The sequence below is a fragment of the Prionailurus viverrinus genome, chromosome A2, assembly GCF_022837055.1.
Source record: "Prionailurus viverrinus isolate Anna chromosome A2, UM_Priviv_1.0, whole genome shotgun sequence".
Taxonomy (NCBI): Eukaryota; Metazoa; Chordata; class Mammalia; order Carnivora; family Felidae; genus Prionailurus; species Prionailurus viverrinus.
The window spans coordinates 9,139,902-9,165,309 of NC_062562.1; the positions used below are offsets into that span (position 1 = coordinate 9,139,902).

General features: G+C 58.7%; 2 protein-coding genes across 6 annotated transcripts; one reads left to right on the forward strand and one right to left on the reverse strand.

The window, feature by feature from the left end:
• Window positions 1-1,007: 1,007 nt before the first annotated feature.
• Window positions 1,008-16,074, forward strand: ADGRE5 (adhesion G protein-coupled receptor E5). Of its 4 annotated transcripts, XM_047842228.1 has the most exons (20): window positions 1,015-1,194; window positions 4,353-4,403; window positions 4,606-4,725; window positions 5,502-5,657; window positions 8,762-8,893; window positions 9,471-9,617; window positions 10,077-10,223; window positions 10,312-10,358; window positions 10,503-10,580; window positions 11,599-11,776; window positions 11,847-11,954; window positions 12,178-12,401; window positions 12,964-13,143; window positions 13,853-14,044; window positions 14,286-14,512; window positions 14,614-14,680; window positions 14,794-14,885; window positions 14,974-15,142; window positions 15,254-15,340; window positions 15,423-16,074. In XM_047842228.1, the coding sequence occupies exons 1-20, from the start codon at window positions 1,155-1,157 to the stop codon at window positions 15,450-15,452; spliced, it is 2,472 nt and encodes an 823-aa protein (XP_047698184.1). In that variant the 5' UTR covers window positions 1,015-1,154; the 3' UTR covers window positions 15,453-16,074. The 4 variants fall into 4 exon arrangements, 3 of the variants coding, with proteins under 3 accessions (XP_047698193.1, XP_047698184.1, XP_047698202.1); XR_007148542.1 differs by lacking the exon at window positions 14,974-15,142 and having other exon boundaries at window positions 1,008-1,194; XM_047842237.1 differs by lacking the exon at window positions 8,762-8,893 and having other exon boundaries at window positions 1,014-1,194.
• Window positions 16,075-16,154: 80 nt separating this feature from the next.
• Window positions 16,155-25,057, reverse strand: DDX39A (DExD-box helicase 39A). 2 transcript variants are annotated; one of them, XM_047842322.1, is made up of 11 exons: window positions 24,902-25,057; window positions 20,398-20,609; window positions 20,138-20,265; window positions 18,985-19,077; window positions 18,434-18,617; window positions 17,630-17,748; window positions 17,151-17,282; window positions 16,943-17,052; window positions 16,689-16,833; window positions 16,394-16,541; window positions 16,155-16,305 (listed from the first exon to the last, which is right to left on the reverse strand). In XM_047842322.1, the coding sequence occupies exons 2-11, from the start codon at window positions 20,603-20,605 to the stop codon at window positions 16,289-16,291; spliced, it is 1,284 nt and encodes a 427-aa protein (XP_047698278.1). In that variant the 5' UTR covers window positions 20,606-20,609; window positions 24,902-25,057; the 3' UTR covers window positions 16,155-16,288. The 2 variants fall into 2 exon arrangements, with proteins under 2 accessions (XP_047698278.1, XP_047698279.1); XM_047842323.1 differs by lacking the exon at window positions 24,902-25,057 and adding an exon at window positions 24,614-24,694.
• Window positions 25,058-25,408: the final 351 nt, after the last annotated feature.

Below are 25,408 nucleotides of genomic sequence, written 5' to 3' on the forward strand. Positions count from 1 at the left end.
ACTGCCCCCTCCCCCCCCCCGCCCCCCCAAACCCCAGGGCCCCAGGGGCGCCAAGGTATTAAAGACAAATTAGCACCCAGTAGAGACTTTCTTCTGGACCTCTGGAGCTCTGGCAGGGACTGGAGGGACTGGGCTGCCCGCATATGCGTCTCTGCTCAGCCCCTTTCTACCCGTGCCTCAGTCTCCCCCTCCGTAAACTAGGAATCATAGTCCCGCCTGCCTTGCAGGTGCTTTGCAAAGTGAATGAACTCAAATAGATGCATAGATAATTCTAGGAGAATCAGGCCTGGCTGAGATGAAGAAGGACTTTATAAATAATAGCGTTTTTAAAAAATTATTAGACGCCTCAAGAGACAAGCCAGTCATGTGACTTATTAGGAAAGAAAACAACTCTTCTATCTTGTGATTCCCTGTTGCTGCCCAGAAGGCCCTGAAATACAAGTTTCCCACCAAGGTAAGCGCTGGCCCAGAAAGGCCAGCTCTGGAAGCATGGAGGCCCCGAGGCTCTGCCGTTTCTCTTCTTGGTGCCGGCCTAGCACCCATGAAGGGCCCCTTCGGGCCTCTCCAGCTCCCGTGGGACTCTGGGCTCTCTGGACCTGTTTCCTCACCTGGAAAACAGGGATGGGGGTTACGGTTGGCTTCGATGCGACACTGGGGACCCGGGCATGGCAAGGCAGTGAGCACAGGGCCATGCCCAACTCGGGAGCCCCAAGCTATTTCAAAAAGCCAGGGGGCCCTGGGAAAGACTCCCTCCCCACTCCTGCCCACACGTCCCCACTTTCCCCTTGGATACGCTCAGCGCACACACACGGGGCCAGAGTTTGTCAGCCGCTCAAATGGTGGAAAAGCAGACAGAGGATTTGCGGGCAGGTTGTGTGTGTGTGTGTGTGTGTGTGTGTGTGTGTGTGTGAGAGAGAGAGAGAGAGAGAGAGAGAGAGAGAGCCCGTGCTACGCCCCTGGATCTGTGTTTTTACTGCATTTTCCTGTTGGCTTCCAGCTGCCCCGCCAGTTCCGGGGAGGGCCCTGGGCCAGCGGCTGTCCTCCCCCCCCTTAATAAAGGCTGGGCCAGCCCCGGGACACCACGCAGCTGCCCAGCCTGGGGACACCAGCCTGCCCTGCCCATCCTCTGCTTCCCCCGGCCCCGGGTTCAGACCATGGGAGGCACCGGCCACAGCGTCTTTTTCCTCCTTTACGGTGAGAATTTGGGGACCCCCCGGGAGGGACGAGGGGACTGCGGAAAGCACCCCTTGGAGCCTTGACACTCCCTTCACCGTGGAGAAAGGGAAGGTGTGGCTGGCAGCTTGGGGGGGGGGGGCGGGGGGGCCCGCGGCACAGAAAGAAGCCACATGGCCAGGCGGGCACATGGAGAGAGGGGCTGGCAGTGCCCAGGCACCCCCCTGCCCTGGCAGAGACTCCCAAGGTGCTCTGGGACCCCCCACTCCCACTCAGAGGGATCTCTAAGCTCTGTCCCAGAGACACTTTGGAGGCTGCTCCTTAAGAGGGAAAACTGAGGCATGGGGAAAGGAAGGGGGCAAAAAGTAAGTGCTGGGGCCCTGTAGGCAACTGCTTTTAATATAGGGCATGGGCAGTGCTGGGGACCTGGGAGCCAGGACCCCTCTAATGCGGGGGGGGGCACTCCCAACATGTCCCCCACTATCTCAGTGACAGGGGGAGCCCCAGAGACCCCATTCTTGCTCCCCCAGTCCCAGCCAGGACTCCCCTGTGAGTTGAAGGAATTTTGCCCGCTAGGGGTTTGAACTTGATTTTACTGTAGCGTCCTCCCACCCCCACCCTGCCTCCCTTCCCGCCCCACCCAGGGTGGCTTTAACGGTTATCAGCAGCTCGTTGCCTGAGCAACCAGGCAACAAAGAGAGTGAAGAAATGACACTGGGGGTGCCCAGACCAGAGCTTCCCTAGGCCACAGGGACAGGGGGTTTCCCTGTGCTGGCCCAGGGTGCCAGGCGTGAGCTCAGGTCCTCCCCAACACCCCTACCCCTGCTCTCCTCCGGAGCAAGGGACAGGAGTCTAAGTGGGACACAACTGATGGGGGGGGGGGGTCACTGGGGCCACGCACAGAGCCCCTGAGCCTCATTTTCCACATCAGGAAAATGGGGTGAGTCTGGTCTTCACTTTACAGAGTTAAGGACTGAGTGAGTTTGTGCCCAAAGTATTCCTGGCAGGGAGTCGAGTTGACAGTTAAGAATTAAGCAAACAGTACTTTAGTTTTTTATTTTAATTTGTTATTATTTTCTTCTGGGTTGGACACTGGCGGGTCAGACGTACGGGCTGGGGGGGGGGGGGGTTTCCTTAGCGGGAGGAGCAAGAGAGTGACTGCCCCGGCCCCACCCCAGGGTCCCGAAGCAAGAATCGAATTGCATTGCCTGCAATACAAACCAGATGGGACAGAGAGGGGATGACCAGCAGCTCCTCTCCCAGCTCCTGTTTGGGTGACTTCCAAGGCCCCAGATGGAGCCGGCCTGGCCCAGCAGCCTTGGTGGTTGGGGAGGAGCCCCGCCCAGGCCCCAGTGGAGGTTTTGGGGTGCAGAGGACCCCTCCACGCCAGGGTCTGGGAACTTGAGCTCAATCCCACCTTCCTTGGCCCCTCTTTTTCCACCAGATTCTTCCTGAGCTTTTTCTGGGCTCCAAGCCTTGTTTGTCCATCTATAGAATGGACAGAACCAGAACCTGCCAGGGCATTTCTGAGCATGACAGTGGCTACTTGGGGCTTTGGGAGCTGGGAACAGATCAGCCACGGCCCATACTGCCAGGGAGGGTCATTTTGTGGTCTGTCTTGCAAAGAGGAACTGGGTCCTGGCCGAGGGGGGAATTAGCCAAGCCCTGTGGCCAGAGAGGAGGAAGGGAGGAAGGAATCCTCGTTAGAGGGAGGGGAAGGGCATTCTAGCCTCAGTTTACTCTGACTCGAGGGCCCTGAGGTGGGGGTGGGGGGGGGGCTCCTCTGGCTCCACTTGGCCTAAGGGGTATCAAGTCTGGACACAGGAACTGAGGGGTCAGGGCATCTTCCCGTCTGCACCCGCTGCAGCCCTTCCAACTGTGCTCACAACGACGGACCCCAGAATTCCCCTAGGAGCCCCATCCAGGGGCAACACAATGTGACTCATCCCTTCCCCTCGGCCCAGGAAGTGACTCATGCCCTCCCTTCCTCCCTCCCTCCCCGTCTCCATCCCCTCACCCACCACCCCACTTTGGGTCTCCCTGGATAATCGGGGTCTCCCCAGCTTCGCCAGCATTCCTAGCCTGGCAGGGAGTGGAGGTCTCCCCCAGCCCTTCCCAGGCCCCCACCTGCTGCTGAAGCACCCTCCGCCCTCCCTCCCTTCCCGTTTCCATTCACCCCCCTTTCTAGTTGTATCCGTCTCCCTATCTTGCTCTCAATCTCTCCATTTCTGTCTCTCTGTCCAATCTCTGCCATCTCAGTCTCTCTCTTTCCGTAAGTTCCTGATTTCTGTCCATCTCTTTCTAGCACAGCCTTAACTTCTGCCTGATTCTCTCCCTCCACCTGTCCTGTTCCCTTTCTCCCTGTCTCTCCCCCTGCCCCCTCTCCTTCTCTTCCATCACGATCTCCTTGTCTCTCTCACTGGTGAACAAGGAGCTCCCTGTCTCTAGAGCCCCTGTTGACTTGAGGAGGACCCCCAAACACATGCCGTGGGAATAGGGTCCCCCTGAACAGCAGGAACGGCATTAGACGAGCACCACCCCCCACACTGAGCCCACAGCGTCTTCCTGTGTGCAGGGAGCCTGGGGTGAAATGTCACCACTGGGTCCCAAGCCGGTCGTTGGGCTGATAGATGTGGGTGTGGTGTGCGTGCACCTGTGTCCCTGAGCCAGGGTGTGGGGGCTGGAGCATCAGAGATTCGAACACCTGGTCCAACCCCTTCACTGGTATAGGAAGGAATAACGATGGTAAAACTTGGACACACCAGGCAGTATCCACGAGCCTGATTCTCACACGCCTCCAAGAAATGCTGCCAATTAACATCCCCATTCTGCAGATGGGGAAACTGAGGCATCGAAAAGTGAGGCAACCGGAACAAAGTCTGGGATTCGAACCAAGGCCACCTGTCGCCAACTGAACTGTTGCCGCAGCTGGGTCCCTTCCCCACCCTGTCCGAAACCCATCCCCAGATGACAGGTCGCAGACACTCTGGCCGTGGTTGCTGGAGTCCAGGGAGGGCTGCCCGCTCTCTCATTAGGCGATGGACAGAGCCCAAGCCTGGGAGCGCTCAGCAGCCCCCTGCCCTCAGATGTGTCACCCTCAGGCCCCCATCATTCCTTCCTTGCTCTGGGGTCCCCTCCCCAACCCCCCCAACAACACACACCCTCTGTCTCTGTTCCAGTGCTGTGTGTCTTGTGGACCCTGTTCGAAGCTGAATCCCAGAAAACCAGTGGTGAGTCTGCGGCAAAGTCAGCCACAGCCACAGCCTGGGGAGGGGGCCCTGGACCCCCACAGCCCAGGCAGGAGAGGTCTGACGCAGGGGGAAGGCCAGGGCTGCCCCTCCCAGCAACCCCAACTTTGGAGATGATCCTGCCCCCCCCCCCCCCAGCACCTGGCTCACACCTCACCTTCCAACTGTGGTCACCATCCCACAGACTGTGCTCGCTGGTGCCCCCTGAACTCCAGATGTGTCAACGCCACGGCCTGTCGCTGCTCTCCGGGGTTCACTTCTTTATCTGGGGACATCTTCACCAACCGCTTGGAGAATTGTGATGGTACAGGGGCCTGGGGTGGGGGGTGGGGGGTGGGGCATGGAGATGGTGAGGCATAGCCCAGTGCCCATGGGAGATGTGAGTGGCGGTTGGGGTCTCTGCCTTTGGCCTTAGGACTCTCATCAAGGGCACAGAAAAGAGAAGGGAAAAGATATAAAGGTGGGAAATAAGAAGTGAACAAACTGGAGAGAGAGGAGCTGGGTCTCCAGGACCCCTGGAATCTATGCTCCAGTTTGCCCTTCCAGGACTAGGAGGAAGATGCTGAGATGCCGCCCACCCCGCATCTCAGCACTCCCTGCTGTGCTCAAATCTGGGCTGCCAGCCAGAGGGCAGAGAAGAGCAGAGCTGAATGAGTAGGCTTCAGGAACGGCTTGCTCCAGCTGCAGCCCAGCCTCTGCGTAGAGCTCAAGAGTCTAATCATTTCTTAAAAAACACTGATGAGGGGCGCCTGGGTGGCGCAGTCGGTTAAGCGTCCGACTTCAGCCAGGTCACGATCTCGCGGCCCGTGAGTTCGAGCCCCGCGTCAGGCTCTGGGCTGATGGCTCAGAGCCTGGAGCCTGTTTCCGATTCTGTGTCTCCCTCTCTCTCTGACCCTCCCCTGTTCATGCTCTGTCTCTCTCTGTCCCAAAAATAAATAAATGTTAAAAAAAAAAAAAAACAAAAAAAAACACTGATGAAGCGTGGGGCCCCATGCTGGGGAGTCAGGCCGGGGGTAGGGATCTCTTCCCCACAGGAACTCATGCGTTTGGGAGGTGACCCTTTGTCCTGTTGTGTTCCAGACATCAATGAGTGTGGGCCACCCTTGGCAGTGTCCTGTGGAAAATTTGCAGACTGCCAGAACACAGAAGGGAGCTACCACTGCGAATGCAGCCCCGGATACCAGCTTGCTTCTGGGGCAAAAATGTTCAAGAATGAGAGTGAGAACACGTGTCAAGGTAAGAACCACCTCACACCTTCCATCTCCCCGTCTACGAGGTTTGGGGTGACCAGAGCCATTGCTAAAGCATCCCGGGGGCGGGATGAGTCAGGACAGGTATGTCTGTTCCTGGGCCACCAGCACAGAGAGGCGGGGTAGCGGGAGGGACAAGGGCCTGAATCCTGGCTTTGCCACTTGATAGCTGTGTGTGTGACCCTGGCCAGGATACTTACTCAGAAATCACCGTTAATGTGCAAGATGTGATATTATCGTGATTTTGTGTTAAGAAAAAAAAAAAAAGAATCTCTAGTTTTTACACATAAAAACAAAAGCAGCTTTGCCTTTTGTTAACTGGGGGACCTTGGACAAGTGATCCCGCCTCTCTGTGCCTCAGTTTACCCATCTGTAAAAAAAAAAAAAGGGGGGGGTGACAATGGCGCTTGCCTCATGGAATTGCCAGGAAGGGAGGCAGCAAAGCACAGAACAGTGGTGGCTGCTGGGTTTTATGATCTGATGCACCCTCTCCGGGATGGGCTCCCCAGGGCCTGTGCCCAGGGTGGGCACTGAGACCCCACTGTAATCCCATCTCTTGCCGTGGTCTTGCACAGTGAGGACACCATTCAGGCCCAGAAGCCAGCCTCCGCGCATCACCAGGCTTTGCCCCCCTTCCAGGGAGAACAGCAGGCAGCGGAAGGGGCCTCGGGCATCCTCAGGGGGCTGGGGGGCGGGCAGCAGTGGCCACAGGGGGTTAGTGTAGAATACAGAGAGAGGAGAGGAGAGCAGAAGTGAGGTGAGGACGGGGCAGAGCTGAGGGTCCAGAGGACTCTAAGGAGGGTCCAAGGCACCCCCCCACCCCCCGCCAGCCACTGTGGAGAGAAGAGCCCACAGCCTTGGTCCCAGCCCCTTCCTGCCCTGCATGCAGACAGAGGGCTGCAGACCCTCCCTGGTGGGAGGGAAGGGGGCACCTGCACTTCCGTGGAGCCCAGCAATGCTGGTCCCGAGGGGCCCCTGTGGGTCAATGTTGTGGCCCAGACATGTGGCCTCGCCAGAGGACAGAGCGTGAAATGGAAATGGAAATGGAAAAAGGTCCCTCATTTCCAGGTGAATATAGCACGTTTGGGGAATGGAGAGTGGGCCGGGTCTCAACTCCCACTTGCCTCCTGGGCCAGATGCCCGTGTGCACCGAGCAACCTGCACAACTGCACATGGTGATCATGGGTCCCACCCAGTGTGCCTGGACAGGCAATGCCACCCACCCACTGTTGTGGTGCTTGTGGTTATCGAGGGGCTGCATTGCTGTGTTACAACAGGCCAGGGCTGAGAGACGGGGACTGTCAGGCGGCTGGGTAGACACATAACAAGAGACGGGAGAGGGACCGCCACAGACCTCAAGCTGGGTGACAGGGAAGGGATAGTCTCTGCTGGTTTGGCCCAGGACCTGCCACCTGAAGACCCAGCTCTGTGAAGGGCTCAGCCTCTGTCGCAGCCGAGGACACATCACCCATGTCGTGGCCGTGCGTCTGGCCACAGGCAGGGGAGACCCAGGCTGCTCTGCGGGCCCCTTGCCCCGCCCTCCCCAGGCATCAAAGGATGTCCTTGTCACCTACCTGGCGACCCGCACCTCTCTGAAACCCCCGGCTCAGGCCCCTCCACAGAGGGTCACCTCTGGATGTTTGGAACGTACCCCCTGCCTCCCTGGCACCTTATTTGCATAAAACAAGAGGCAGGAGGCATTCGAGATACTTCACAGGAGGTGCGTCCCAGGGCAAGATCCGTCCTCTTTGCCACCATCAGGAACTGCCCGGCCAAGACCTGCCCCCACCAGAACCCTCACAGGCTTGGCCATATCAGCAACCCTCTCAGACCCTTGGCCATGATGGACCCAGGGACCCCATCCGAAAAGGCGGGAGGATGGAGATTTGAGGGCAGGCCCACAGCCCCTGGCCAGCCCTGCCCTAGCCAGCATCCTGCCTGGAGAAGGCCCCTCCTGATGCCCTGACCACCCCCCCCCCCTTCTCAACCACTGGGCCTTCCTCTATTTCCCCGCATAAGGCTCCGTCCCCACCCTCCCCAGTAACTTTGGTTCAGGGGCCTGAGGGCAGCCCGGCTGACCAGGACCCGGAGGATGTTGTGTCTGGGGTGGGCCAGGTGACAGCAACCCTCCCCCACCCCCCACCATTTGCACACTTGGAGAGTCAGGTGAACCAAGAGGCTCCCCCTCTGGACCAGATGACAAGGGAGACTGTCATCCAGGACCATTGCCCCAGGTCCAGCCCTCTCCTGAGGGACAGAAGATAGAGGCTGAGCCCCATTCGGCTGGGCCCAGTGTCTGCCCCCCTGGGGGGAGCCCAAGGGCCGAGAAGACACAATCATCTGCCATGCCTCGCCCATCAGCACCTGCTCCCTTCTCCAGTCCTCACCCGCTGCTGGCCTCCCTCGGACGTGGATCCTCACCGCTTCCTGCCAGTCTAGGGAATGCCCTCATGGGAAAAAGTCATCTTCACTGCCCCAAGGCCGCCCGACTGGATATCAGCAACACCGTCCACCACAGCCTGGCGCCCACCGTCCATCCTTACTCTCCCTGCCCCTGCCCCAAAGCCTCGTCTTTTAAAGGTCTGGCTTGGGTGTGGGACCTGTCCATCTCCGTGGAGCTGGAGTCTCAGAGTTAGCGTGGATGGGAGCGTGCCGTCTGTCTCCTGAGGGTGACCGGGATTCCAAGGGGAATTCAGCCAGCAAGCGGCCACCCTGGCGGAGTCAGGGTAAAGGCCATGGCTGGGAGCCCTGACAGGTCCTGGTCTGGTGTGCAGCATTTCCCTGGCACTCGGCTCCCAGGAAGGCCCACCCTGGACTTGTCCAAGTCCTCAGGCTGGGACACAGGTGATCATGCGTCCCTGCCCCAGCTGGGAACCACCCAGAGAGGCAGACGGGAGGACTCAGGCTGCTTCCTGCCACATCTGGACAACCGAACATCTGGGCCACCATGCTTCGCCCCTAGGACGCCTCCATGTGAATTAGAAAAGGCACCCCCACTCGCTGAGGAAGAGACGGCGGGGCCTTCCAGATGCTTCTATCCCAGGAAACAGCTGCAGGCAGCCCTCCAACACCCTCTCCTTCCCCCTGCAGACGTGGACAAATGTCAGCGGAAACCCAGACTCTGTAAAGGCCGCAGCATCTGCATCAACACCCAGGGCAACTACACCTGCAGGTGCCCACCCGGCTTGGAGCTCAACCTGAGCGACCCAAACGTGTGCTCAGGTAGAGGCCCCGGAAGACGCTGTGAGGCTGCGCCGGAGCTGGGGCGGGGCCAAGGTGGACCCCGCAGCCCACAGAGCAGGGAGAAGAGCCTTGGGTTCCTGAAACACTAGGGCTTTGCTCTGCCCAAGGATCTGCCTCCCCAGAAGGCCCACCACAGAGCAGGGAGGTAGCAGGGCCTTCCGGGCCTGGGGTTCCCTTGTGGAGCCCCCCGCCTCTGTGAGCATCCCCTGGTCTCGCCCCTTCCTCACCTGCCTCTTGGGAGCAGGGGGAGGGTGTCGCTTCCAGTTCCTGGAAAGGGAGCCTGGGCCAGAGCTGGGGAGGGAGTAGCTGAGAGTCCTTGGAAAGAAAGTCCAGTCCCCATGACTCAGTTTCCCCCCTGGTTTCACAGCCTGTAAACCGGGGACCATGGTCCCTGCCACGCCCATCTTGCAGGGAGGCCATCATAAGGTGCACTGAGATTGAGGTTGAAGGTCACCAGGGGGCAGCACGTGCAATAACAGCAGGGTCCCTGATGCTGGGCAGTGAGAGGTGGGTGCAGCCAGTGGAGGGGACCCTGACCCTCTGGCTTTGTCCTCAGATGTGAATGAATGTACCTCGGGGCAAAACCCGTGCCACAACACCACCCACTGCCTCAACAACATTGGGAGCTATGAGTGCCGCTGCCGCCCTGGCTGGAAGCCCATTCCTGGGTCCCCCAATGGCCCAAACAACACCGTCTGTGAAGGTCCAGAGCTCAGATGCCACGTCCTGGAGACCCACACTCAGAACAGCTGATTGCATGCGTATTCAGTGGCACCCACACCACCCAAGCAGAATGAATGCTGGCGGTGCCCTGCAGTGCCAAGCGTTAATTCTCTTGAGGCTTGATGGGAAAAGATCTGGGGGGGGGGGCGGGGATCCTGGGGAAGGAGCCAGGGTACTGAGGAGCAGGCTCCTTGGAGACACCAGGCGGCAGCTAATTACCAACTGGGACAAAGGTGTTTCAATAGTTCACAACCTGAACATCTGTACAGGGCTCACGTGCTATGTGTCAGGCCTCCCCACACTTCCCATAACTCCTGCATCACCAGGATGTGGGGTTGGCAGGGGACGTCACCTCCAGCCAATGTGGGAGGTACTAATATGGGGAAAGGGGGCAGGACACAGAAGGAGAAGGGCCCGAGTGCCATCTTTGTGTCCCCAGATGTGGACGAGTGCAGCTTCCGGCCGCCTGTGTGCCACAACTCCACCGTCTGCGTCAACACCGTGGGCTCATACAGGTGCCGCTGCCGCCGTGGCTGGGAGCTCAAACCCGGATTCCAGAATAAGCAAATGAACACCACCTGTCAAGGTAGCTGGTCTGACCTGACCCCAGCCGCCATCCCAATACACTCACAGACACTCTCACACCTAATAAATGGCTGTTTTATCGCCTGCAGAGATGTCCTTCCCTGCCTGGACCGAACCCCCTGGAATCAAGAGCCAGGTGAGTGGCCCCAGCAGGGACCAGGAGGCAGGAATCCCTCTGTGCCGCCCGCCTAATTCCCCCAATTTCCCCAAGCTCCCCCCACCCCCACCCCAACACACATACGCGAGGCTCTCTGACCCGCCCCTTCTCCTCTCTTCCCAGAGACTCTCCAACTTCTTTAAAAAAGTCCAAGTTCTGCGCAGAGACTTCAAGCCGGCCTTGGCTCAGGACACCATCCAGGTAAGAGCAAGCGCTGGGGGCGGGGGGGGGGGGGGTGAACCCGTGGACAGCATGGGGTGGCAGAGGGATGCTTCCGTGTGAGTGGAGACAGCCCAAGCAGGGGTTACACGAGCACAAACACAAACATACATACACCCCTTAAAACGCACACACGCACACTGGAGATGCACAGAATGCCAACAGAATACAGCAGTCAAGAATTTCGCCTCCCTAGTTAGGCCACAAGGGCTCAAATCCCCCCCCATCCCACCCACCCTGCCCCACCGATTGCCACTTTCTGCTGTGTGACGTCAGGCGAGTGAGTCCCCCTCTCTGGGCCTCATTCTCCTCGTCTGAAAATAGTGCCTGCTTTACACAGTTGGGTTGGAAGTTTTCTGTGAACCAAAAGAAGTAAAGCTCAAAGAAAGAACGGTGCCTGGCACACAGTGAGCATGATGTGTTAAGGTTTAGCCTATGTGCTAAGCTGGGGAGAAATATGTGAGCCCATGTCATTTTAAATTTTCCAGTAGTGGGGCGCCTGACTGGCTCAGTCGGAAGGGCGTGCCACTCTTGGTCTCGGGGTTGTGAGTTCAAGCCCCACGCTGGGTGTAGAGATGGCTATAAAGTTTTTTTAAATTATATATGCTAACTAAATTGGATGTAAATTTAAAAAATAAAATTAAATATATATGTCAAAAAAAATTTTTAATTAAAAAAGCAAACAAAAATAAAAATTTCCAGTAGCTACATTAAAATAAACAAAAGTAAACAAGTGAAATTGATGTGGAGATCGCATTTAACCCAGCAGATTCAAAATTATTCCCATTTCAACGTGGACCCAGATTTCGAGTGCTGGATAGCCATGTGTGGCTTGTGGCGATTCTGCTGGTCAGTGCAGGTGTAGAGCCTGGGAGGAAGCCCGTGCCTGTCCCCCAGGCAACCCCAGGTGGTTCTGCAGTGTGCCCCTAGGTAGAGGGGGGTTGAAGTCAGGCAGCCCTTGCGGGGCAGTGACTCACCAGCTGTCACCCATCCCCCCCAGAGCCTCATCACGTCAGTGGATGAGCTGCTGGAAGTCCCCAGTGACCTGGACGCCTTGGCCCTGCCTGAAAGGCACAAGATGGCCACCCACCTCCTCTCTGAGCTTGAAAGAGTCCTGAGGACCTTGGCCAAGGCTATGCCTGGAGCCTCCTTCACCTACAGTTCCCGTTTGAACACAGGTGAGACCTCGCCCTGCCCGGGGCCTCATCCGGCACCCAGAGCCCCCGATCACTGCCCCTCTCTTCTCAGAGCTGTCCCTGATGATCCAGGAGCAAGGGGACGGATACGCCACCATAGGCCAGAGCCATGCACGGATGCTGCTGGACTGGGCTGTGGCAACCGCAGCCAGTGACTCAGGTAACGGCGGGGATCCGGAGGGGACTCTCGTGGGAAAGGGGAGGAGGAGCTGGGATGTGGCAAGGGTTGAGGTTCTAAATATGCAACAACTGGAAACTGGCCTATTGCCAGGGATCCCAGGCATCATGGCATCCTGGAGGGCCTGAATAGACATCCTGGGAGGGAGGATGAGGCGTGGGAGGAGGAAGGGCAGAAGGTAGTAGCCGGCCTGTCTACCCCCCAGACCCCACCGTGATGGGCATCCTCTCCAGCTGGAAAATGCAGAAATTGCTGGCCAACGCCTCCTTGGAGTTGGACCCCGAGACAAAAGCTAAGCTAAAAGATCTCCACCAAAGTCCTGTCCGTGGTGCCCAGTACGAGCTCCTCTCAGCTGTCAACTTGGTCTTTCTAAGCAACACAAACACCGAGCACCTTGACTCCCCGGTCACCTTTGCCTTCTCCCACCGTGTGAGTCCTCTGGTGGGGAGGAATCAGTCCTACTGCTCACTCCTTAGCCAGGGTCACAGGGGTTCCTCTGCAGCCTTCATTTCCCTACTCTGCTTCTTCCTCAAACGGACCTCAGGGCCTTTGCATTTGCTGTGCCCTCTGTGTGAGACACACCGTCTCCCACGTGACTCAGTCCTTTACCTGGTTCCAGTCTTTGTTCAAATGTCACCTCTTCTTTTAGGTCTTCCTTGACCTCCTCATTTAAAATTACAGTCTGTAATCATGCCCCACCTCCCCCTATGCTGTTTCTCTTTTCAAAAGCTCTTACTACCTTCTAACACGCCATCTAGTTTCCTTATCAGGTTCATTATTTACATCGGTCTCCCTCACTGGCATGCCGAGCCCAGAAGGGCAGGGACTTGTGTCAGCCCTGTTCATTGTGTGCCAGACCAGGGGACACAGCAAAGGAGGCGCTCAGTAAATACCTGTCAAACGAAAAACAGCCCTCTTCGGGCTCAACCAAGCCCAGGACCCAAGAGTCGGCTCCAGGCTAACCTCTCCAACCATTCCCGCCTGCCTGCAGATGAAGACGCCCGGACTGCGGCAGGGGCTGGTGTGTGCATTCTGGAAGAGTGACGACAGGGGCGGAGGGCACTGGAACACCACGGGCTGCTGGACCCGGGGCACCAGTAATGACAGCACCACGTGCCAGTGCAGCCACCTGAGCAGCTTTGCCGTCCTCATGGCCCACTATGACATAGAGGTGAGCAGCCCTCAAAAGCCCACAGGTGGCAAGCCTGGCTTAGGTGAGACAGACAGCTGTATGGTCACACAGCCCCAGTGGTCCCACCCCATGCCCCCCAGCCCCTTCCCTGGGACCCAGCAACTGCTCTGGCTAGCGCCCCTCTGACTGTCCATCTGGAACCGGTGGTTAAATAATCGCTAAAAGCTCCAAAGGGAGTACGACGCTCTGTATGGGCTTCAGAGATACACAGAGAAGCTGGGCCACGCGTTTAATTGAAATGGGCCAGGCAGAGTATGGAAGGCTCTGGTCCAAGCCAAAAGCTCAGGAAGGACAAAAAGGCGGGTTTCAACGAGTTGATAGAGGTGGCCAGGTGTAGGAGGGGTAGAACTTGAGATGAGCGAGGAGGGTCAGAGAGGTGGGACCATTAGTGTTAGAAAGAAGAATGTGGCCTTGAGGCTTAGCGCGGGGAGGACCATCAGGAGGAACTGGGATCCCTGGTGCATCCGTGGTTGTGTGTGTGCATTGCGTGGGGTGGTGGGTGTTTAGGAAGAGACACAAAGCAAGCCTGTTCAAGCGTTGAAGGCAGGGTATGTGGGGGGAGGCGAGTGCATGATCTCCAGAGACTTGAAGGGCAGGCCCCTGATGGGTCCGGGTGGTGGGGCCCGCAAGGAGGGCAGGAAGGGCTCAGGGCGCTGACCGAGCCCCACGCACCCCATCCTGCATCTAGGACCCGAAGCTGGCCCTGATCACCAAGGTGGGGCTAGCGCTGTCGCTAGTCTGCCTGCTGCTATGCATTCTCACCTTCCTGCTGGTGCGGCCCATCCAGGGCTCGCGCACCACCGTGCACCTGCATCTCTGCATCTGCCTCTTCGTGGGCTCCGCCATCTTCCTGGCGGGCATCGAGAACGAAGGCGGCCAGGTGAGGTCCGGGGCGGTGGGAACGTCTCACCTCCACCAGAACCCCAGGCCGGCGGGGCCCGGGAGGGGGAGTGCCCCGTCCAGTCCCGGGGCTGGGTGGCCACCGCCCGCTCCGCCCGCGCGAGGTCCTCGGCACAACAGAGCTGTGGCCGCTCGTCCCCGCCCGCCCCGAGGGCCCTGGCGGGGCGCGGCTCCGCCCCGCACTGACGTCGCCCCGCCCCCGCCCCGCCCCCGCCCCGCAGGTGGGGCTGCGCTGCCGCCTGGTGGCCGGACTGTTGCACTACTGCTTCCTGGCCGCTTTCTGCTGGATGAGCCTCGAGGGACTGGAGCTCTACTTCCTGGTGGTGCGCGTGTTCCACGGCCAGGGCCTGAGCAAGTACTGGCTCTACCTGATCGGCTATGGGGTGCCCCTGGTCATCGTGGCCATCTCGGCGGCCGTCAGACACAAGCACTACGGCCGCTCCCTCTAGTGAGTGCAGCGGAGCGGTCCGATGGCAGGGCAGGGGACCACGGTCCTGGCCAGTGTCCTTCCCCTCTGGGGAGCTGACATGACCCTCCCTTTCCACCCAGTTGCTGGTTGGACCCAGAAGATGGCTTCCTCTGGAGCTTCCTGGGACCTGTGATCTTCATCGTTCTGGTAGCCGCCCCCACCCCACACCTGAGGAGCGCAGCCACACTGGGCCAGCTCTCCCCGCCCCCACAGTCCCAGGGATTCTCCCTAATGCCAGTTCTACCTTCCCCCCAACCCAGTTCAGTGCTGTCAGCTTCGTGACTACTGTCTGGAAACTCACGCAGAAGTTTTCTGAGATCAACCCAGACATGAAGAAACTTAAGAAGGCCAGGTGAGAGTGGAGGGCAGGGAAGGGGCTGGCAGGGAGCAGAGGGTGCACGAGGGGGGCCTCCCCCACTGCAACGCTGTCCTCTCCGCAGGGTGCTGACCATCACGGCTGTTGCTCAGCTCTTTCTGCTGGGCAGCACCTGGGTCTTCGGCCTGTTCCTCTTTAACCCACACAGCTGGGTGCTGTCCTACACCTTCACCGTCCTCAACTGCCTGCAAGGCTTCTTCCTCTTCATCTTCCACTGCCTGCTCAACAAGAAGGTGGGCTGTGGCTGGGCTGTTGGGGGGGGTGGGGGGCGGTGCACCAGGCCCCCCCCCCCCCCCCCGCCTGGGGCCTGCCCCTTCCCTAACCTGGCTCCCCGGGCCCCACAGGTGAGGGAGGAGTACCGGAAGTGGGCCGGCTGGGTCACCGGGAACAGGTACTCGGAGTTCACCACCTCCTCATCCAACCAGACTCAGGTAAGGGCTGAGCCTGGGGTAGGGGTGCTGGGCCAGAGGACACCCAGCCCGGGCTCTGTGCTCAGTGTACCTTTCTTACCAGGCCCACAGGCCTTCGGAGTCCGGCATGTGACAGCATGGCTCCCGCCAGACCAGGAGGTCCTGTGGCCTCAGCAGCTTTTGCACGTGTTGAAAGATGGTCCCCTCCTCTCTCGCCCCTCTGCTCCCTCCGCCAGCCTGCCTCGGCCCCCATGTGCACCACAGAAAGCAGGGGGCAGCAGCTGTGGTCTGGCACCAAAGCCCAGGAAGCCCAGAACACCCAGCCTGGTGGAGAGTTGGACCCACCGGGCCTGCTTCTGCTGCCTCCCTGCCCCACCCCAGCCAGGACCCAGGGTGAGGGCAGGAGTCCGGCCCAGGGCCGCAGTGCCTTTCCCGGCTACCCCAGGCCTGTCAGACTGAGGACGCTGTGCCCAGCCAGGCCCTTTCCCCTCGTCTGTTTTTGCTACAGAACAAGAGGCCAGGGTGCTGGGGCTCTAGCTCCCCATTAAGCTAAGACTGAGGCCAAGGGTGGGGGAAAAGCAGGGCCCCTCCCAGCCCCACTGCCTGAGGCTCACGGTACAGCAGCCCATCTGCTCCTGGAGGCAGAAGGCTCTCACTTGTTTGGAAAGTTGTGAATGTTGTATGTTGTTGTTTTTAATCTGTATAAACTTTTCAACATCGACACATAAAATTAAACGTCCTACTGATACAGAAAATTGCTCTGGAGCTCCCTGGCCAGGCCTGCTACACCCACGAAAAGCTGAGAGCCGAGCAACACACAGGGTGGAAGACAGACTTCCGTAATAAAACTTTACTCTTACACAAATCTACAGCTTTTAAACAGTAAAAAGGGAAGCCCCACTGGTGCCTAGAAAGAGGACTTGAAGCAGCACTCAGGAAACAGGGCGACTCTGACCACCAGGCGTGTGGTTACCGGCTCTGCTCAACTGTAAGACACACAGAGGGGAGGCCAGTGAGACGGGGAAGAGGGCCCCTGTCCGGGCCCAGCCCCCCAGCCCCACCCCCAACACTTACTGTATGTAGAGATGTCAATTTCTTCAGGAAGTTCTGCCACGTTCACTTCAAACCTGTCCTGAACGTCATTGAGGATTTTGGCATCATTCTCATCGGACACAAAAGTGATGGCCAGACCTTTGGTCCCAAAACGTCCCGCACGGGCCACCTGCAGGGTGACAGGAGCAGGGGGTCAGGGGGATCAGGTCACAGGGACACAACATGGGGATCTGAGGACAAGCAGGGCCACATCCCCACTCACCCCCACCCTGGGAGAGGGCCGTGAGGGAGGTAACAGCTCCGCAGAGGCACTCACTCGGTGGAGGTAGGTGTCCGAGTCCTCGGGCATGTCATAGTTGAAGACGATGTTGACTCGCTCAATGTCCATCCCTCGACCAAACAGATTGGTGGCCACCAGGATCCGCCGCTGGAAGTCTTTGAACTGCTGATAGCGTGACAGGCTGGGCACAGGAAGAACAAGAGGCGGCCATTAGACATGGGGTTCCCGAGTGGCACTCCCCGTGAGGGGCTGAGGGGCCTGCTGCGGGCCCGAGGGCGGCACCCACTCACCGCTCCTCCTGCGCCATGCCCCTGTGGATAGCGATGGCCGGGAAGTTCTGCTCCACAAGGAGCTGGGCCAGGGCCATGCAGCGCTGCACCGACTTCACGAAGATCACCACCTGCGAGGCAGGGAGGCAAAAAGCGGCGGTCAGGGCCAGAGCCCCCGTGCGCCAGCCTCGCCAAGGCCCAGAACCCCAGGACAGCCACGCGGTGTCACCTGGTTAAACTCCAGCACGTCCAAGAGATCAAACAGCTTGCGGTTCTTCTCGCTGTCCTTGAGCTTGACGTAGTACTGCTGGAGTCCGTGTAGCGTGAGCTTGGTCTCATCGTCTACAAACACCTCCATGGGCTGTGCAGGAAGGGGCAGGCGGGGCTTACTTCTGGGCATCTTGCCTGCCCAGAACCTTCCGGCGAAGGACTCCACGTTGCGATGCTTCCCAGGGGGCCTGCGTACCCGGATAAATGCCTCTCTCCCAATCGTTGATCTAAGCTCGGCTCTGACTCAGGTATAGACCAAGCTCAGCTCCTAGTCTGACAAGACACAGGAGGGAAGGAAGGCTCCGGGGCCTCCCGGCATTCTTGTGCGGTGAGGCAAGTGTGGGCGTCCCGGAGCAGCAGCGGCTCAGGACACGGAACCGAGGAGGGCCAGAGGTGCCGCGCCGAGGCCGTGGCTGGCTGCCGTCCCACCCTACTCACGTCTTGCATGAACTTCCTGCACACGGGCCTGATCTCCTTGCTCAGGGTGGCGCTGAACATCATGCACTGCTTCTCGTGGGGCGTCAGGCGGAAGATCTCCTGCACGTCCCGCCGCATGTCTGGGTGGGGAGGGCAAGAAACGGGTGGGCATGAGCGCCTGCCGCGCGGCGACCCCCACCCGAGACCAGCCCCAGCTCCTCCCAACCTGTGCCAGGGAGTCGTTAGCGCCACGACGAGGGCGGCGTGAGCCGAGTGGAGGGAGGGGCGAGTCCCAGGTGCCTGAGGGGCTGGACTCGGGGCGGGCGCGGGAGGAGCTGCCATCCACTTACACGCCGCCAGAGCGGAGCAGCCGTGCCAGCGCGCCTCGAGCCACGCTTCAGGGAGGGGAGCCTGAGGCAGAGACAGCCGCTGGGGTGAGAGCTGCAGCTGCCTCCCGGGACACAAGCCCCATCTCCCACTGGCCCTGCGGGGCTCACGGAGGGCAGGCAGGGGCCCGGAACTAACCCAACGGGCGGCGAGGCCACAGCATGCCGAGGGCTGGCACGGACACACGCCCGGACTCACTCAGCTCGGGCTCGGAGGCAGGTCACTGTGCCGAGGCTACAACTCTCCCTGGAGTCATCTACAGAGGCCTGTGTGCCAGCCACCCACGTGACCCTGCCCTGGGGCAACCTTCGGCCTGCCCTGACAGGGCCCACCTGGCTCTGAGGTCTGGGTGGGGGGAGGGGAGCTGTAAGGGTGGCGGGGTGGGGGGCGTGGCGGGGTGGGCCTCCAGCAGCTCCTGGACCCAAGCAGGCCACTCACCCAGCTGCTCCAGCATCTTGTCGCACTCGTCCAGCACGAAGTGCTTCACGTTCTTCAGGTTGAGGCTCCTGTTCCGTACGAGTGCCAGGATCCGGCCTGGTGTCCCCACCACGACGTGCGGACAGTTCTTCTTCAATACCTCTTCATCCTTCTTGATGGAAAGGCCCCCAAAGAACACAGACACCTATGTGGGAGGAGAGAAAGTTCCTTTCACCTGTCTGAGGGCTGAAGGCTCACACTCGCTCCAAACTGACGGCCACCCAGCCCATGGCCCCGCCAGCTCAGGCTCCAGCAGCACCCCCGGGCCTAGTGCCTGGGGACCAGAGTGGCCTGAGACTCTGGCCAGGACTCCGGTGGAAAGCAGCCCCACAGCTGGGACCGGCACAGGCCTCCGGAGGCCATGCATAATTCATCCGGCTTTTAAGGAATGTAAACCACCACAAACCTCAAAGGCAGTCACTGCGGCCAAGCTTAGTAAACACTGGCCGGGCTACAGCCGGGGCAGCAACGCTGCAGAAGACCACGCAGTACGTCCAGCCTGAGGGACTTACCTTGACACTGGGCATGTACTTGGAGAAGCGTTCATATTCCTTGCTAATCTGGAATGCCAGCTCCCGAGTATGACACATGACCAGCACTGTCACCTGGAGGCAGAAGACAGACACTTTAGGCAGTGTCCCAAGTCCTACCCCAGTCAGAGCCCACTCTAGTGCCCTCCCTGGGGGCCCCATGCCCACCGGGCTCTGGCCCCTTGAGGGTGCCTGCCACGCTGCTCCCCAAACCTCCTGCTGCTGGAAGGTCCGGTCCAGATGCTCTAGCTTCTCCCCACCCTTCGCCTGTCATTCACTCCCTATGTCCCCCCAGCTAGTGAGTGAGACTTGTCTCCTGCTGCCAGGATCCACAGTGAGACCTAGCTGGTGAGGCAGCCCCTACCAACAGCTTCCTGAGTCTGCTCTCTGGTCAGCTCATGACCACCCGAAGGCGGCTCCTGCCTTCAGGCCCATGACGCCAAGGGCTGCAACCACCACAGCCTCCCACTGAATCTCCCTCTCCCTCTCCATCGACCCTAAGGAGACAAGGGCTTGTGCACCCATATGCAGCCCGAGGGCGTGTGTCCCTGTGTGACAAAATACCAGAATGCACCTTGATTCTCCTCCAACAAAATTCACTTAAGAGGAAACGTTAGGTACAATCTCACCTGGGTAAATACGCACACACTCTAGAAAAGCACATGACCAAATAACAGCTGTGAAAATCTGGAGAATAAAATCGTGGGCACTTCTCAGTTTCTCCTCTTGGCTTATCATTTTGGGGCAGTATTTTGTCACAACTAAGTACCGTACTTAATTTTAAAAGCCCACAAAGAGGGGCACCTGGATGGCTCAGTCAGTTAAGTATCCGACTTCGGCTCAGGCCATGATCTGTTTGTGGGTTCGAGCCCTGCGTCGGGCTCTGTGCTGACAGCTTGGAGCCTGGAGCCTGCTTTGGATTCTGCGTCTCCCTACCTCTCTGCCCCTCCCCTGCTTGCGCCCTGCCTGTCTCTCTCCCTCTCTCAAAAATAAACATTAAAAAATTTTTTTGAAAATTAAAAAAAATAAAATAAAAGCCCACAAAGAGAACGCAGCACCAGGAAGTTTCAACAAGGGAACCTGTGGCTAGCGATCCTCATGTAGCTCGGGCCCAGCAGGGAGGGCAACCACCTACCTGTCCGTTGACAGGCTCAATCTGCTGCAGGGTGGCCAGCACGAAGACGGCTGTCTTGCCCATCCCAGACTTGGCCTGGCACAGGACGTCCATGCCCAGGATGGCTTGGGGAATACACTCGTGCTGGACTGAGGGAGAGAGCACGTGTGAGCGGCCAGAAACCAGATGCTCCCTCTGTGCAGGCTCCTGGCCAGGCGGCTGAGGAGGCCACAGAGAGGGCGGTGAGGAGGTTCCTGGCAGGGAGAACCCAGGAGGCATACCCTCAGATGGATGCTCAAAGCCACAGTCCACGATGGCCCTAAGAAGCTCCGGCTTCAGCAAAAAGTCCCGGAAGCCAGAGCTGTGGATGGAAACGTAGGAACCCTTGACGTCTTTCTTTGGGGGAGCAGGAGTGCTCTCTGGAGGAGCCTGGGGCTCTTCATCTTCCTCGTAATCCAGAAGCTCATTTTCCACATCCTGTTCCGCCATGGCGCTGACAACAGAGGAGGGAGGAAGGGTCGAGGGAAGCGAGTGAGTTTGAGAAAGAAAACTCCCCCGTCCAGGGAGAAGACCGCCCAGCAGCTGCAGTCTACGGACACAGGTCGAGGAGGGACAAAGCACCGGAGCCATCTTCCGAGCTGGTACAGCTGATGAAGCCAAGACGGGGCCAGCGCTCTGACCCCTCTCCCTCACACTCCCCACAGACTCCTGCACAAAGTCCCACCCGCTCCCCCCGGGCAGCACCTCCCAGCCTCAGCTTGTCCCGGTCACACCTTCACTCCTGCACCCCCTCAGCTTTCCCCGTGCCCCTCTCCGCCACACTCACACATGCACACACACCCCCGGCTCCAGGGCCTCCCTCTGCTCTCACAGTGAGATCCCCATACTTCCCCATGGCTCTCGCATCCCTGTGCATTGTCCCCGGCACACCTCGTTCCACAAGACCCCTCTCAAACCACCCGCGGCCTTGTCTGCCTGCTCGCTCATCAAGCCCCTACCCCAAGCGTTTGCCGCACGCGGCCGCCACCAGGAAAACTCTAATAAACCTCAGGCCACCTAAGCCAAAGGAGGCCCCCTCCCCACCACTCCGCAAAGAGTCTACCGGGCCTGCACAGGATAGGACCCCTGGGACCAGGAGATGTGGCTGCCAGAACGCTGGAGAGACCTGAGTCTGTAGGAGCAGAGTCGCGCCCTGCCCCATCTCCTCCCGCTACTTGTGGTCTGCACAGGGGAATAAGTACTGTCATCAGCAGCCTTCCCACCACGCCCAGGCCGCTAAGAACGAAGCGGAGATGGTAAAGAGAATTAATACAGTTTGCTCCCTTCCTGCCTCATCCAGTATGGGCACAGGACCTACGGGGCACAAGCTACAAGGGTCCCAAATGTGAGAATATGGTCTTCTGCCCTCCCAACTCCATCCAGCCTCCAGTCTAGACGGCGAGGATGCTGAAGTAGTCCCTCTTCTCCCTGAGCCGGATGTGGAGGGTCCTGGGCCCACTTTCTGGCCCTCCTGTCACTCATTCTCTCTGTGACTTCATCCAGCCCCAGGGCTTTGACCACCTCTGTGCAGAGGCCTCCCAAACGTGTGTCTCCATCGGGTGACAGCTTCCCTCAACAACAGACTCCGTTACCCAACTGCCTCTGCCACATCAACCCTTCGAAGCTGAACTCAAAATCCCAAGAGTAAAACCCTCCATTCCTTCCTGCAGGCCTGCTTCTCAAAAGAGGCAATTTCATTCTCTCACTGGCTTTCTCTCTCTCCCCTGTCCAATCAGCCAACAAATCCCAACAGGACAATTAGGCCACTGCTTGCCCCTGCTACCTCACTCGTCCCAAGCTACCTCCACCTTTCTTTTTTAGAATTAGAACAGCTAGGGGCGCCTGGGTGGCTCAGTCGGTTGAGCGTCCGACTTCGGCTCGGGTCAGGATCTCGCGGTTTGTGAGTTTGAGCCCCGCGTCGGGCTCTGGGCTGACGGCTCGGAGCCTGGAGCCTGTTTCGGATTCTGTGTCTCCTCCTCTCTCTGCCCCTCCCCTGCTCGTGCTCTTGTCTCTCTGTCTCAAAAATAAATAAAATAAAAACATTAAAAAAAAATTTTTTTTTTTAAATTTTTTTTTTTCAACGTTTATTTATTTTTGGGACAGAGAGAGACAGAGCATGAATGGGGGAGGGGCAGAGAGAGAGGGGGACACAGAATCGGAAACAGGCTCCAGGCTCTGAGCCATCAGCCCAGAGCCCGACGCGGGGCTCGAACTCACGGACCGCGAGTTCGTGACCTGGCTGAAGTCGGACGCTTAACCGACTGCGCCACCCAGGCGCCCCAAAAATTTTTTTAATAAAATAGAACAGCTTTATTGAGATACTCATATGGTATATTGTTCACCACTTTCAATGTCCCACATATTGGTTTTTGGTACTTTTTTTAACTTCTTAGTTTTGAGACCAAGAAAGCACATGTGCACAAGCAGGGGAGGGGCAGAGAGAGAGAGAGAGAGAGAGAGAGAGAGAGAGAATCCCAAGCAGGCTCCACGCTGCCAGAGCAGAGCCCCATTCGGGGCCCCATCTCACGAACTGCAAGATCATGACCTGAGCTGAAATCCAGAGTCAGACAGCCAGTTTTTAGTATTTTTAATGTAGTCAGGGATAAGTTCAACGACCACCACAGTTGGATTCGTTACCCATTTCAGTCAGTCTTGAAAAAGACCAGACCCTTTACCTCTCATCCTTCCCCCCTCAGTCCTCTGGGCAACTGTTAACCTGCTTTCTTTCCGTTTGCTTGTTTCTGCCGTTTCTCCCTGGAATCAACATACAATATGCAACCATCTGTCCTGTCCAGCTTCGCTCACTCAGCACGTTTCGACGTTCATCCACTTTGCGAGAGGCATCAACACCTCACTCCTGCTCGTGGCAGAACACTCCCCTGTGCGGGCCGCCACTCTGTCCGTTGTCAGTTGGTGGCTCTGGGGCGCCATCATCTCTTGCCTGGATGAGGCCCACAGTCTCCCTGTTTTCCACCCCCCTCCACCGTCTCTCCCCACAAAAGCCAGTGGGAGCCCACTAAAAGCGAAGTCGGAAAATGCTCAAAATCCCCCACAGGCTCCTACTGGGCTCAGAATAAAACTCAGGGGTCCTCAGCCTGACCTACCGGACCCTACACAAACTGACCCCCCCACACACACACCACGTTCGAACCTCATCTCCTCCGTCACCCCCACTCACCGGCCTTGCTGCTGTGCCCCTCACGCATGCCTCAGCCCCTTTGCACCTGCCATGCCCACTGCCGGCAGTGGCCGTGAGTCCCCCCGCTTCCTTCAGGACTCTTGCTCCAGAAGGACATTTCTGGCAGGCCCCAGCTAAAAAAGCACCCTTGTTCAGGTCATGCCTGCCAGCCCTTTGGCCCAGCCCAGAGCCTAAAACAGATAAGCACTCACACGCAAAGGCCCAATGAATAAAATTAAAATCGAGGCCTTCAGGCAGAACTTGGGGGCTAAAGCCAGCGTACGCCCTCATCTGATTGCTGAAAAGGGCAACCTGAACAGGAAGGGGCTATTTCCCAGGCAGCCGAGAAAAGGGGAGGAGCCAGGAAAGGTCGGTTCCAAAGCACCACGCCCTTTTGGGGAATGGAGAGCAAGACTGGCTGAAGCAGAGGCAGAGGAGGAAGCGTGGAAAGCCGGTCTGATCGAGGGCACTCACACTTTATCTGCGAAGCAACAGGGAATCACCAAGGAGGTTTCTGAGGGGAGTAATGGCCCAAGAGCAACTTGCTCTAGAGGAGAAGACGAGCGGGGAATGAGACCAGCCACGGGGAAAACCAGTCACCAGGAGAGAGGATTAAGCAGGGTGGGGGTGGTATGAGGGAACAACAAAATGGCACACTCAACAGGGCAGGACCATCTCCTGGGCAATCCCTGGGCAGATAACCGCTCGGAGCCGCCTACCCTGAGCTCCAAACCTGGGTGGCCAAGAGCGGACGGTGCAGTCAAAACAAGCACAAACGTCAAGTGAAGTCTTTTTGTTCTTACAGGGGACAGATTCAGGGACAGCCTGAGTTGGAGGCACAAAATTCTCTAGGAAGTGGCTACATGGGCTCTAAAACTGAAAACAAATGAGACGGGGAGGGAACTGGGGGAGGGGCGTTTGTCCCACCCGGGGGGGCTGCGACGGCTGCGGCCCCCGGAACAGATCAACTCGAAAGCGGACACCCGGAAAGTGACAATTCAGACTAGCTCACGGTACCCATTCATTCTCAAGTGCCCCAGGGAAGACTTCCACTTCAGGGTTTGCCTCGGTGACATCTGTTTTATTCTAAATCTCTGGAAGTCCGAATCCCTTAACCACATAGCAACAGCACAGCAGGGTGGGGGAGGGCAAGTCCCTCGACTCGGAGAAGCCTAACGCGTCTACAAGGTCGGGATTCTCCCACCGCAACTCCAGACCCTGGCGCCCGGCCCCCAGAGTCCCTCCCCAAACGACTAGGGGGTCTCCTCTGACAGACAGACCTTCTCCCCAAGTCAGGCTCGACCCGCGAGCCGCCATGACAGCCCACTCCCGGAAGCGGGAACGAGCCCAGCGCGCCAACAGCTACCGCCCCCCCCCCACGCCTTGCGCATGCGCTATGGCGTTCAACGGCCGCTGCCGCGCGCGGCGGACGCCCCAACCGCCCCCCCCCTTGTCTCGCGCCCCCTCCTCCTCATCCTCCCTTCAACTCCCAGGGTCTCCCCTCGCCCGCTCGCCCGCAGGTCCGACGTCTCCGCACCGCGGCCCCGCGCTCCGGGTGCTTCGCTCACCTGGTTCCCCGTTCGCCTCCGCGCGCTGTGAGGAGTGCCGTCCGACTCTGGCTACCGGTCTCGCGCCCCGACACGAGCCACAACGCTTCCTGCCTCCTGCGTCGGACTGCGGCTCTGCTCACTGGACTGCTGGCTTCTCATTCAAGAAAGGCGGAAGCGGTGATTGGATGCTGCAGGAGGCGTCTGGAAGCTATTGGTGGAGAGAGGAAAGGGGGCGTGCCTCACGCCTCGGCTTCATTGGCCAATCTAAAAGTAGGCGCCCTGGTCTAAGGCCGACGTGAGCCCGTGCGCTGTCACGTGATTGGGGTTTTTCCGTCGGTGGGCGTCGACATATTTAGTACTGGCAGCGGAAGCCGGCTTGATTTGCCTGTTGGCTGTGTATCATCTGTCTATTAACGTGGTTTTTACGCTGGGCATGGATTCAAGGCTTTCGAAGTGGGCATCAACTCGCGACTTGGTTCTCCGGGGTGAGCCCGTGAAAGGGTCCTGAGAAGGACTGGGAGGTCG

Excerpts from the sequence above, each read along its gene's own strand:
- ADGRE5 (XM_047842228.1), top strand. The coding sequence starts at position 1,155 with ATGGGAGGCACCGGCCACAGCGTCTTTTTCCTCCTTTACG. Across the intron at positions 9,618-10,076 it reads AAACAACACCGTCTGTGAAG|ATGTGGACGAGTGCAGCTTC; the intron begins GTCCAGAGCTCA and ends TTGTGTCCCCAG. Across the intron at positions 13,144-13,852 it reads TGGCCCACTATGACATAGAG|GACCCGAAGCTGGCCCTGAT; the intron begins GTGAGCAGCCCT and ends TCCTGCATCTAG.
- DDX39A (XM_047842322.1), bottom strand. The coding sequence starts at position 20,605 with ATGGCGGAACAGGATGTGGAAAATGAGCTTCTGGATTACGAGGAAGAT. Across the intron at positions 17,749-18,433 it reads CAAGATGCTGGAGCAGCTGG|ACATGCGGCGGGACGTGCAG; the intron begins GTGAGTGGCCTG and ends CTCCCCACCCAG. Across the intron at positions 17,053-17,150 it reads ACGTGCTGGAGTTTAACCAG|GTGGTGATCTTCGTGAAGTC; the intron begins GTGACACCGCGT and ends CCTGCCTCGCAG.